Source organism: Chinchilla lanigera, unplaced genomic scaffold (genome assembly GCF_000276665.1).
Source record: "Chinchilla lanigera isolate Chin_1 unplaced genomic scaffold, ChiLan1.0 scaffold00128, whole genome shotgun sequence".
Lineage (NCBI taxonomy): Eukaryota > Metazoa > Chordata > Mammalia > Rodentia > Chinchillidae > Chinchilla > Chinchilla lanigera.
Window position 1 is genome coordinate 3,878,930 of NW_004955529.1, and position 13,874 is coordinate 3,892,803.

The window sequence follows — 13,874 nt, forward strand, 5'->3', positions numbered from 1 at the left end:
GTTCAGCCTTCTGTGTGGTGAGGAGTTCACTGAATTTTCTGGAAGTTGTCATTCAATTTAAAGTTCTTCCTTATGTGAAACACAAATCTACCTCATCATAACTGCTACCCAGTGTTGCTGTATCTCTTGAATTGGTGTTGACAGAAAAGTTCTTATTTCTCTTCCAAAAATCAGTGCTTCAGATGTCAGTTATACTTCAAAATAATTTTACTTCTTGGAGAAACCTATTACTTAGTTTTTTAATCATTCCTCATATCATAGCTTTTGAGTTACTTCACTGTTGTGATTACTGTCTGTCGCATTTGTTCAGGATGATTAACGTTTTCTTCAGGTACAGTATAAGTATTTGCCTACTGCAGGATGTCGGACTCTTCTAACCTAGATATATTTCTAATGCTGCCTAAGATCACAGTAGGTTTTATGTTTATTTTTGTTTGGAGTGCTCAATATCAACCATGCTCATAACAGCCTTTGGCCATGTCATAGTGAACTTGGTTAACTGGTAACATGTGATTCTTTTGGATCTGTATTTATGCCTTTCAACTTTTGGCTTCAGTTGCAGGTATATTATGCCTGTTTAATTTTCTTATTGAATCGGGCATGGTGGCCCATGCCTGCAATCCCTACACTCAGAAAGCTAAGGCAAGAGGATCACCACAGGTTCAAGGCCAGCCTGGGCTACATAATGAGTGTAAAGCTAGCCTGAAATACAGAGACTCTGTCTCAAGAAATGGTTGTTTTTTTTTTTTTTTTTCCCCAGTAATGGGAATCAAACTCATGACCTCATGCTTGTCAGGCAGGCGCTGTGCCACTGAGCTAAATCCCCAGCCCCTCTGTCTCAATAAATGAATGAGTGAATGACATTGATCTGGCCTATTGTCCCAGCCTGTTGAGATGTAATTGTGATTGCTGATTATGTTCACCTTTGTGCTACTTATGTCTTCCAGTTTCAATTCATGTTTAAGATCTATCTATATATTTAGCAATGCATTTATAAATTAGATGGGCCTGAATCTGAACTCTGACTCCATCGCGCACTAGTTGGAACACATTGGGCAGAATTCCTAATATTGACATAAGCATATAATTCTGTTGTATAATTAAATGTACCACCTTCATAATATTTTTAGATAGAGTATTTTTAATTATTTTGCTATTACAATCAGTGCTTGTTGAATTACCTTTTATGAAAATCTTTGTATACACCTATAACTTTTTCCAGTATGAATTTCTAAAAGCTGAATTATAGGTAAGAAGGCACAAAAATTAATTTTTTGATATATTAACATGCAAAAAACATGTTATTCATGCATCAAACAAAAAACATTTCCTGACCTCCTCTTTTGTGGGTATAAGGCACTCTTTTAAGCAGTGTGTATGATTTTATTAATTTTTGTTAGCAATAGAGGGTAGATTCACTTCACTATACACTTTCTGTCTTCATTATTCTCAAAAAGATAATCATTTAAACTTTCTTTGATGCTCCCATAGTTGGGGAGCTCAGAAATCTCAGTAGTATTATAAGAAGCTGGGATTTGTCCCTAATAGCTGCGCTCACATGTTTCTGTATTATAAAACAAAGTAGTGCATTTGTACAATATTATGGTATATACAGGAGTCCTTAATATTTATTGCATTCTTCAGTACAGTTTAATATGAATTTACTTAGTGAATAATGTTGGTTGCTAACTATGTGCTAGGGACTATTCACCAAGTCAGGATCTAATCTTGAAGAATTTAGAATTTCTAAAGGGAGAGAGTTATGATTTGCATGGCAGTATTTCTAGTTACTTCTGTTGTGTAAAATGAGCTGTACGTCTGTTTTAACCTATTTATAGTAAAACCTCTACTAAACCAGAATACTTTTTGAATGAAATGTTCTGGTTATCTGAATCTTTTGGTAAGCTTGTAGCTAACTATAAAGTTCCATTCTTCTCATTAAACATACTTTTAAGAATACCCCTATGATCTTGACTAAGTTTCATGCAGTAAATATAATTCAGTCTCCTTTTAGTAGAAAACTGTACAGAACCATGAGGTAATCATTTTTTTAAACCATGAAGCTTCCAGTATTCAGATCAATAGATTGGTAATTGGGGTGCATACATACAGCTAGCCATAGACATTTCTTTGCTAAATCTGTCTGGGCATATTTTCTTGTCATTTGCTTGTTTTCACCAAGAAATAAGTGTGGTTTTATAGCTTTCTGAGTGTACTCATAATTTCTGAGTACAAACAAATTATATGAATATAGTAAGTGGTATTGAAGCCCAAGGCTTCCAATCCGTAGTGTGAATGTGCTCTTAGTGGAGACTAGTCACGTCTTACTACCATCTCATGGTTGATTCTTAAAATTCGCACAATAGAGCTGAAGTTGTTTTTCACAGACCTTTTAACTGTGAAGGAAAATACTTGAAAACACTGATTCTGAATCCTTTGAGAGTCTGATGAGACTTCAGGTGCCCTTCCTTTGAAAATGCATTTACAAAATTTTACATACTATAGGCCACAAGTAGTAAATTGTTAATCCTATGTATACTAGGCAGTAAATTAATAATTGGCAGATTTCAGTGGGTGTAGTAACGCAATGATTCATAAAGTTTGGAACTGGAGAGTGGAAAGAGCAGGCAGGTTGGGGGAATAATGGACAAACAAGTAAGTAATTTTGCTCACTCTTAATACCAGTACATCAGAATATAGGCTGCCTTTCTAGAGAGGTGGAAAATATTACTAACTGTAGTGTATCTAGTTTTTATATATAGAAGGTACCTTTCATATAAAGTATGCATTTCCGGCCTTCCTACTTACATATATCTGCCAGTTTGGTGAATCTAAATTCAAGCATTTGTCCAGAGACAAACATTAACTCTGATACCGTTGTGAGTAGCAAAGGGTAATTTCACAGTAAAATAAAACTTGTTCAACCAACTCCTAAAATAGATTTTTTAGACTAGATTTTCCATTTAAAAAATTTTTAAATTGACAGATAAAATTATATGTATTTACCTTTTACAACATGTTTTAAAGTATATGTACATTGTGGAAGGACTAAATCTAGCTAGTTAATCTATATAATACCTCACATAGTTATCATTTTGGGGGTGAGAGTATATTGCATACACTCTCAGCATTTTAAAAAAATACAACATACAATATTCTTATTTCATGTTCTTGGTAGAATGCCCTTGTTGCTGATTTGTAAACTTGATTCTCCTCAATTACGTCCTCACCAAACTCAACAGAAAAGTACTACACTTTGAACAAGAAAATTTTTTTTTCACTTTTTAAAAGTAAATAAGTCCTTAGTGGATTAAAATTTTCCTGTCATTATGTTTATATTTGTTTCTATTAAATATTTAAGGTAGATTTTAAGTTTATTATTAGTATTGTTTTTAGGAGGAAGGTTGATGAAGATTACTGTTTTGCCACACTGCTGGAAAAGGCAGTCCAGCTATTTGTTTTTGACGTGAATTTTTTTTTTGCCTCTAGCTCCCCATATATACCGTGCCACCTCTTCAGTCTAAATATGTTGAAGAGCAGCCTGGTTATTTACAAATGGGCTTTGCATCCATCCGCACTACAACTGGTTGTTATATTGGCTGGTGCAAGGTAAGTATATTCTGATAGTGGCTTAATACCAGAGGCTTCTGTTTGTTTAAGTTACCTTTTGATATATAAAAGCTACCATAAAGCTTAGTGGTTTAAAACAGCATCATTTTATTTTTGTCTTATTATTTTATGGGTCAGGAATTCAATCTGAGTATAGACAGCTGATTTTTCTGTTGCCATGTGGTACTGACAGAGGGCACAGCGATACTCCTTTGGCAAATGAGCTGATTTAGAAAACAAACTTCATTTGTGTCTCTGGCACCTTTGCAAGGATAAATGGAAGGCTGGACTCAGTTGGGATCGTTGGCTGAAGGAACAATACATGTTCTCTCGGGCACAAGGACCTCAAGGTAGATTACTTACATGAGCAGTTCAGGACTCCTTAAGACAGTGTTATAAGAGGCTTTTAGCAGAATTTTCTAAGCTACTTACCTATCCTCAGATGTTCAGAAAAGTTTCTTCTACAGCATTCTTGTGGAAAATCAAATCCCTCAAGCCAACTCAATTTTAAAGGGAGAATGAAATGCCACCTCTCTCAATAGGGGCAGTAGCAAAGCATCTATACCCACATTTAATCTATCATAACACTATCACATAGATTATAGTTCAACAAGCATTTATATCACCGAGCATGTACAGTGGTACCTCAGTTCACAAACTTAGTTTGTTCCACAGTTCTGGGGAAGTTGGTTGTGTTTGTGTTCACGCAGGGAGGATAGTCACGGTTTTGTTCCTCACCCAGTATGAAGTTCCTGAATGGAAGCAAAGTTTTGCCTCCGGCTTCTGTTTGTGAACTGAATTGTTTGTGAACAGAAGTATTCATGAACCAAGATATTACTATGCTCAACACATTTTTTACCTTCTACGTGAAGTTTTGAAATTACTTACGAATTGTTCCATGTTTGTCTAAGCAAAATGTTGAGATTAGATCATAAGACCATTCTAATGGCAGCGAGCTATTGGGCAAAGTAGAATTTTCCATATTTTTGCTTAGCTTTCAGGCAGCAATGCCCAGTAGCAGAGTAATGGAGTGAGCTGATTTAACAACTAGGTTTCATTATTGTCACATAAACATAGGCATATTAATATCAACATCTCCAATGTTAATATTTTAGTGGTAGTATGGTACTATTGCTACTACTATTATTGTTTGTTTGTTTCTTGAGACAGGGCCTTGCTGTGTAGTCCAGGCTGGTCTTGAACTCATGGGGATCCTCTTGCCTCAGCCTTCTCAGTTCTGGGATTACAGATGTGTGCCACCACACTTGACTATTTTTATCACTCTTAATAATCATACTTTTCCCAAATATAACCTATCTCATTGTGAAATCTTGAGCTTTTTTACTTTCTAGTACACTATTTTCAAAAAGAAAATTCTGATGAATTTACAAAAAAATCATCCTTATGTTAAATACCTAACTGGTCCAATCTGGTCATTCCAGATGATATTTTGAATAGCTGATGAATTCATAGTGTTATTTTTTAGAATTTCTGATTGTTATGTGTTCTAATGGTACCAGTTGTACTCTGCATGCTTAATACATTCTCTGAAGGAAATAACTTACAATTACTGTCTAAACAGTGCTCTAAAGGTTGTATGCCATAAGCTAGATGATTCAGATGTAAGTCTCCTGAGACCCAGTTTCTCATACAGTTTTCAGAGCTCAGACATGTCTTCAGTGAAGTAAACTGTTTCTGAGAGATCCTTACTTTGCTAATGTGAGTCACCAATTTTAAGACTGAAAGAACATTAGTCTATTAATATGCTGAAACAAGAGTGAAGAAGACACTTTCAAATACATCGCATTTTCAGTGTAAACAACTTTTTATTTAAAAATATAATCTGTTATTTAAAAATTATGTCTCACTCAAATTACATTCTTCACAAAATCTAGAACCGTGCAGGGCAATTTTAATTCTTACTCCTACTCGTTGGGTAACAGTGCCCCCTAGTGGTAAAAATGAATTCCTAAACACAGCTAGGATTTTTAAATTGCTATTTTAAAACGAAAACAGAAAATAACAAAGACAAAAACAAAATGATACAAAGACTATAAAAAATGATACAGAATTTCAGAACAGTATGATAGGAAATTAACAGAGGTTGTTGTATTACTTATTGTTATCTTCAAAGTAGTTGTTCAGATTAACACAGCTAGGATTTTTCTCCAGGAATACTGGTTAAAAGATTTCCAGTCAACTGATCAATGAATGTTTTCGCACTGAAGGTGAAGTTATCAAAAGACAGTTTTTCAAGAGAAGTAGCTTAGTAGCAGGCAGGCCCTGTTCTGGTTTGTATAGTTCTAAGCCAGGATGAACAATAAACCTCTGCATTTCTGTTCTCCATTAAGCTGAGACAAAATGACTAGACCAGAATATCTGGAGAGCAATAACTTCTTTCCTGTTTAATATAATCATTTCTATTTTTATGCTTTGAACATCTCTTTTTTTCCATAGTTTCATAGTATCTAGTTCAGAAAGGGAAACGATATATTTGGATTGTATTTTCTGGTTCCACAGAATAAGCATGATTATGAATAAATCATTTTGTGATGTCATTTTTCTTTTGGTAAGTTAGACAATACCTGTTAATATGCATAACAGTCTTTCATTAAAATAGATGAGCTAAAATAAGTTAAAGGAAAGATTTGCTTCAAACTTTTAATCCTTTCAAAAGATAACTATAAACTTGATTTATGGAAAATTGATGATTCTGTTTGAAAACAAGGTAAAAATTAGTCTGTGTGAAATGATTTCTATCCTGAGATAAATGCTTATTTGGATTTTTTTTTTCTCATTCGAATGCACACTAAGACAAAGGGAAAAAAACTGGACGTGGTGGTGCATGCCTGTAATCCCAGCTCTCCGGAGGCTGAGGCAGAAGGATCACTGTGAGTTCAAGGCCAGCCTGGGCTACAAAATGAGTTCAAGGCCTGCCTGAACTGCATAGTGAGACCCTGTCTCAAAAAGACAAAATAAAAAAGACAAAGGGAAAAGATGCAGCTTTTTTCATAAATTTTGTCATTTTTGTTTTTTTCCATATATCACTATGTTGTTGCTATTGCATTTCTGCTAATCAGATTTTGCTTCTGTGCTGACATATACTTGCTTTTCATGAAATTTAAATTCCATTCATTTTATTGGTCATTATAAAATGAGGTTATAAATCTTTATAGTTTTTCTGTGAACTGCTGTCTTGGTTACTTTTTTGTTGTTTTTGCTGAGACAAAATACCCAATGCCCAAAATGAAGGAAGGAAAGGTTTATTTAGCTTACAGTTTGTAGAGGTTTTGGTGTATACTTGGCTGGTTATAAGGCAGAGTAACACATGGCAGAGGGCAACTGTTTATGGCAGCGGAAGAGCGGAAGATAGCAAAAACAAGAGCACCAAAGAAATGTAACAAAAAAAAACAAGCCTCTCTTTTTCTTTTTTCTTATAAACAGGCTACCCCCACCCAGGGGGGAATAGCACTCACATAATCTCCATGCCCTCCTCTTACACAGGCGCAAGATAAATACAAAACAAACATCCTGGCTCCCTTCTGAGTCACATAGTTAACCTTTTAAACTTCTCAAATTAACACAGTAAACAAGGTCCCAAAAGGATAAGAACATTCTTTTACCCCAAGATACCAAACTGCTGTGTCACTTATCAAAACCTCTAGACTTGGCAAGTTAAAACAATATATCAACCATAACAACTGCTTAGTTTATTTTGTAGGTATTATAAAGATAATAGTAAACAGGTATTATTCATGTTAAACAGAATGAAATGCAAAGTGCAGAGAAGCTAAATTAAGCAAGTGTCCTCATAATGAGTACATATGAAAGCTGGATTTAGATTGAGTATAATGCTAAGTCACCTTTTTAATACAATCTTAGAGATATAGGCTATTTGATCTAAATAACAATAGCTTCAATAACGGAGATGTCCTTTTTTCTCCCTTTGTGTTTTACTTAGGGTGCATATGTCTTTGTGAAAAATGGGATAATGGATACAGTACAGTTTGGAAAAGGTGAGGGAACCATCCGTAATTAGAAATGTTTTATTATATTTTTACGTTACAGTGCTTAAGTGTGAGAAAAACATGGTATATTATCCATTATCATGATTTTACTGGCTTAGAGAATACTCTGTAGTTCACTGATGATAATAATAAAGCAGTATTATTTACCGTGCATTTATTCATTATTGTATGTTAAGGCATTCTGTAAAGCATCTTAGATAATTTGTCTAATTTAGCTTTTGCCAAAAAAAAGAAGGAAGGGAAAAATAGGTATATTTACACAGGATGGCTAGGGTAATTGTGCTACTGACTAGTACTGGTTTGATGAAAGGAACAGTTCATGTGTAATTTTTTGATCAATCTTGCCTGTGTATATCTAGTTATATGAGTAGCTATTTTGAAGCTGTCTTGTTTGTGCCTTTGCTTTTGTTACTTTGTTTTTCATATTTTCTCTTTAAAATTAAGAGAAAAAATATATGTTTATACAAGGATAGCTGAGATAAGTATATTGCTGATGTCTATTGGTTTATTGAAAGGAACAGATAATGCTTACATTTTTCTTCTTCTTTTTTCTCTTGACCAATTTTGCATGCTTATGTCTGGTAATTGGAACAACTAATTTGAAGACAATAATGTGCAGTATAACAACCATTGCTGAATTCCTAGTATCTTGTTTAATGAAGCTCTGTATCTTTTCTAGTGTTTTTTTGTATTACTTGTTACTGTCTTTAATTGTTTGATCAATCTTGCATTCTTACATCTGGTAATCTGAGCAACTTCATTGAAGATAACAATATGTAATATAACAAACATTGTTAGTTCCTGTCATCCTGTTTTCAAGTCTCATATTGTTTTTATTACTTTTACTGTTTTGTCTGTGTCTTCATTGTTGTTTTTTGTTATTGTTTTTTTCTTTTCTCTTTAAAACAAAAAAAATTAGCTTTTTACATAATTCTGTGAGTGTTGTGTACTAATTGTAGTGATTGCACCCTATAGATGAGGGAACTGAGGTTTGGTAAGGTTGAGTAGGTTTACCTTAGGCACAGAGCTACCCAAGGGCGCAGTGCCTAGACTTACACTAGGTCTTTTTTAACTGCAAAGGCTTATTTATCTAGGCTCATTTCTCATCCTAATTATTGGGTGGTAGTGGCAAGGAAGGACTAGAGGCAAATTTCCTTAATGAACTATTTTATTTCCTGTTGAGTCCTACTAATGCTTGAACAGGTAAGGGCAGAAGCATGTTCATTTGGAGGATGTAATACATACACAATCAGAAATTTACCTTATAATAATTCATATTGCTGTACCTTTTAATATATTTCATTAAAGAGTAATATTCCTGCCATTAAGAAAATGAATATTATTAAATCAATAATGGAAAGGAGATTTTCTTTTTCAGTAAGTCATTGTTGTAACTAATTTTAGGTTGTTGATCATATCATTTTGTGTAGCATTTGAGTGTTTAAGACATCCACTATTATCTTATTGTCTACTATTAACAGCTCATCTTTGTAACCTCTACTTACACAGAATTCTCAGTTGTAGTGAGTCATTTATATTAATTCTTAACTGATTTTTTTTGAGATGCATATATCTATCTGAAGAATCCTCCTCGAGATTTTCTTCCAAAATTGGGAGTGATTACAATTTCAGGGTTGGCAGGCTTGGTTTCAGCAAGAAAAGGTAGGTTTTAAAAATATGTTCTCTCTTTCAGCGCTATCATATTAATTTATAAATTGTAACTTATGAGAAAACCTTGTAGCATTTATTGAATAGTATCAGGATAGGTTCCTGTAAAAATTTTTAATTCTTTTTTAGTACATAGAGTTTACATTTATAAAGATTTTGTAAAAACGTTTTTGACATCATTATTCATTAGAGAAATGTAGAAGAAAACAAGTTAGCATGACACACCTATTAAAATGTCTACAATTTACAAAACTGACTGTACTAAGTGTAGTTAATAGTGCAGAACTAGAAGTCTTGCACAAATGCTAGTGAAAGTGCAAAATGATATAGCCATTCTGAAAAAATAGTTTTGAGAGTGTCTCATAAAGTTCAACACATATTTACTATGCAACATAGTGATGTCGTTTATGGGTATTTACCATAGAGAAATGAAAAACCTGCACAAAATATTTATAGTAGCTCTATTTATCATCATAAAAAGCCTGACACCAGTTTATATTTTTGTTTGTCTTTTTGAGACGGTGTCTCGATATGTAGTTCAGGCTGGCCTTGAGCTCACTTTGTAGCCCAGGCTGGCCTTGAACTCGCAACAATCCTCCTGCCTCTGCCTTCCAAGTTCTGGAATTACAGGCTGTGCCACCATGTCTGGCAACCAGACACCAATTAGATATTCTTCATTAAATAAATGAGTAAACTAAATTGTGCGCATCCATTCAAAGGAATACTGCTTAGTAACAAAAAGTAACAATAAGCTATTGACATATGCAACAATATGGATGAATCTGACTGAAAGAAACCTTGTATATATAATTCCATTTAGATGACATTAAAACTGTAGTAATAGAGAACAGATAATTCATTCCAGGGATTAGGAGTTAGGGCATATATTAATTAACCTAGACTCCATTTCCCCACACCATAAAAAAGTCTAAACCTAAAGGAAAGGTAAATTAGAGGTTGAATCAACCTGTTTACCCACCTCCCCCCCAAAAAATCTATATTACACATGATTGTAAATGTATCCCTTAATAATGGTTAAATTGGACAGAGAAATACCCCATTGTTTAACCTTCCCTAACCTGAAAAGTTGCCTACAAACATGACCAGGTATTTTTCATGTTAGTCCTTGTTGATGTATCAGATAGGTTGATTTCTTTTAAAATTAGGGGTACTAATAGCTGTTTGAGAGAATCAAAGTACTTACCCCACTGAAAAAAGCATCATCTAATTGCCCAGTCATATTTTCAGAGTCTAATATATTCAGGTACACATTTAAGATTCAAATGTTCTGTGAAACTAATCTTTAAGGGTCACAGAGGAATAAGGGAGAAACTGCCTAGACAACTGAGTTTCTTGCCCCTAGGTTAATCAGAGCACCTTCATGTTTTTAGGTTATATATATTGAAGTTCCAAATAAGATTCTATTAAGAATTTTTTTGGAAAAGATTTTGCTCCCCAAAAATGTCTGGAAATGAGAACAGAAGTCAGAAGCTTGGATGCTGGAGGAAGGACTCAGCTAAACTGTAGCCCCAGAGTGTGGTTTGTAGCCTTTGCAGCCAGATACATGTCGCCTTCCAGATACATGCACATGCCTCCCTGCCTGGCCTGGTTTTTATTGTTTTAACCGAGGGCTAAATTCTTCCCTTGTCTTGGACATAAGAGGAGTATTTAAAGAATGCAGTCACCAATTAAAACTTTTGAAGCACAAGTTAAAAGTTGTCAAGTTACAAAATGAAGGTATATTATGAGCTCTTAGAAAAGGTACGAAAATGACTTGAGTGCTTAGGTCCTTTTTATAGCAGTTTTTGAAATACATTAATTATGTTAAGTCATTTAAAATTGTCATTTCATCATTCGAAATCAGTGATAAGTTGTGCACCTTTTAAAGCCTTTAGCTGATTAATAGATCATTCACCTTTCTGAATACTTAATCAAAAAGACATATAAGGGGTCCATTTCACTTTAACAACCATGGTTGTTGATTATATTATGCTTTGTTCTATACTTGTGAAAAATGCAGTTACAACTTTCATTTTCTAAGCATATAAATACCTAGCTTAAAAAAGAAAATCAATTCCTTTTGTGTAGGTAATTTTTCATCAATAGATTGAGTATACTTTGTTAAATTAGACATGACAGCTGAGGGGTATTGATTGAAGTGAGATAATTAAGGGCATTTTAGGTACTGTCTTGATTATTTTTACCTGAAAAGTAATTTAACAGAGAGCAATGACTTGAAGAACAAACAACATTACAGTGTAACAGCATCAACTCTGCAGGCATTTGCTTAGAGTTCAATACTGTTTTTGAATTTTATAGGTTCCAGGTTTAAGAGAATTGCTTATCCAGTAGGACTGGCTACTTTAGGAGCAACTGTTTGCTACCCAGTTCAGTCAGTAATAATTGCAAAGGTAAGTTGTTTTTGTAAATTATAATAACATTTCAGTAGTTGTTTAAACACTCAGTGTGACAATATTTACATGTCACAGAATACCTACAGCATAGTAGTTGGGATCCATGCTTACGTTTGCAAAATCTCATTAGCATCTCAGCATAGTGGATGTCATTTAACTGACACAGTCAGCACAAATAAATAGAATGACATTGTTAAAATGTAATTGAACAATATAAATGCAGGTTTGAAGATTAAGTTCAAACAACAAATTAGAATGTATATAGAGATACACTGCTCCATTGCTGAACTACATAAATGTCAATTTTTAATTAATGGAAAATTATACATGCTTGGAGTTGTTCACATCAGAAGACGTGCATAATGCAAGGCACAACCAATTGATAGATTACAGAGGCTTCTAAAGGTTAAAGACACACACACGCTGAATTTTGAAACCACCTAGAACAAAGAAGCATCTTCCATAAATACTTACCACTCAACATTTGAAGTATTATGTAGTGTTGCCAAAGACTTTCTGTGGTTGTGTTTTCATTACTGCCTCTTTTTAATTATTGATGTAAAGTGGCTATTTAATATTTTGATACTGTCCAGGATATCATATACTATGTTGTTTGTAGTGTGATCAAGCTATAAAATTTTAACAAGAAAGAGCATGTTAAATCTAGTTGTATTTGAGATAACTGACTGATAAAATGGTAAATTTATTTTAAAATTCCTTAAGAAATTGCATGGGAGTTAAAGTCATAAAACGTTAGTACTGAAAGAAATCTTCGAGTTCATTTTATTCCATCTCTATATTTGCCCATTTACCAATAAGGAAATGGTGGCCCAGAGAAGTTTCACAGTGACTGGCTCCCAGCGTCACACTCAGCTGCAGATGTCCTGATTCCCTCTCTTACCCTTTCCAGGGAATGCTCCTGCCACTGATCTACTTTCTTTTTTTATAGGGTAATTATTTTGTGTTTTGTTAATAAAATGATGATTACTTATCAAAGAATAGTAAGCGTTACAGAAAACTTCTGAAGAAAAGTAATCACTCAATGCCTCCATCCATGAAAAAACCAGTGTCAATATTTGACAGATGTTCTAGACCGAAGGTGGTGAACTTAGGGCCCTCGTGCTGCAGTGGACTGTTTGTATCATTGAAAACTCTAAAAGGTTCATCATCACTGGTCTAGACTCTATACATGGATACAAAGAAATAGAATATGTACAAAACAGTGAGACTACCGGTTCTGTACATAAGATCATCATAGTAAGTGGAATAATCCAGACTCAGAACGAGAAATACGTTTTCTTTCATGTTTGAAGTGTACAAAAAAGAGATAACATGAAAGAACGAGAAATATGTTTTCTTTCATGTTTGAAGTGTACAAAAAAGAGATAACATGAAAGTACGAGAAAGACTATTTGAGAAGAAGAAAATCAGGGAGAACGGGGAGGTGGTGCAGAGTTCAGTGTCAGCACAGGAGCCCTTCCACCGCCAGTCAAAAGCTACTGAGATCTGCAAGCCCCACATACCACAGAGCTTGAGGGCTATATGTGGGTAGATAGTCTGACACGGGTGGAGAGCCAGAGAGGACCTGCATGGCGAGAGAGGGTTGTGCAGTATGTTCACCCAGAGAAGTATAGACATAAGTGGTACAGGGATTATCACAGGAAGGGAATGAGATCAAGAAGGCCCCTTGAGAAATCAGTGGGAGACTGGGTACTTGACCAGCCACTCTCCACCTCCGTATCAAAATTGAAGGTATCTGATCATAACAGCCAAAAATCTGTCTAGCTATGCCAATAGCAGCCCAGCTGAAAGCAAGCAGAACAGTGACTGTAGAGGCAACAAGAAGCGTGCTCAGTGGTCTGAAAACCCTGTTACTCACTGTCAGGCAAGGGAATAAATCCTAGGCAGGAAACTACCTCACATATCGGTAGATACATCTAACCTTCTAGAATCAGCTACAGAGGACAGGAGCCCAGATCCTATAACTGCTACAAGTCACATTTTCTCCATTTGTGAATGTAGGGGAAAGCACACTGGTCCATTTCTATATGGGTGTGATTGTTTTTTTCCCGTGTGTGTGTGTATCTCATATCTATATAGACACCATATATATATATATCATATATACCAATATATATACCAATATATATATACA

At 34.6% G+C, this 13,874-nt stretch overlaps 1 protein-coding gene across 1 annotated transcript in view; it reads left to right on the forward strand.

Moving 5' to 3' along the window:
* The window catches only part of Apool (apolipoprotein O-like), an 80,263-nt gene that overhangs the window by 29,604 nt on the left and 36,785 nt on the right, over positions 1 to 13,874 (forward strand). Inside the window, exons 3-6 of the mRNA XM_005410081.2 lie at positions 3,490 to 3,609; positions 7,571 to 7,625; positions 9,201 to 9,299; positions 11,625 to 11,716. Coding sequence (XP_005410138.1) covers positions 3,490 to 3,609; positions 7,571 to 7,625; positions 9,201 to 9,299; positions 11,625 to 11,716 — 366 coding nt within the window. The remainder of the gene's footprint in view (positions 1 to 3,489; positions 3,610 to 7,570; positions 7,626 to 9,200; positions 9,300 to 11,624; positions 11,717 to 13,874) is intronic.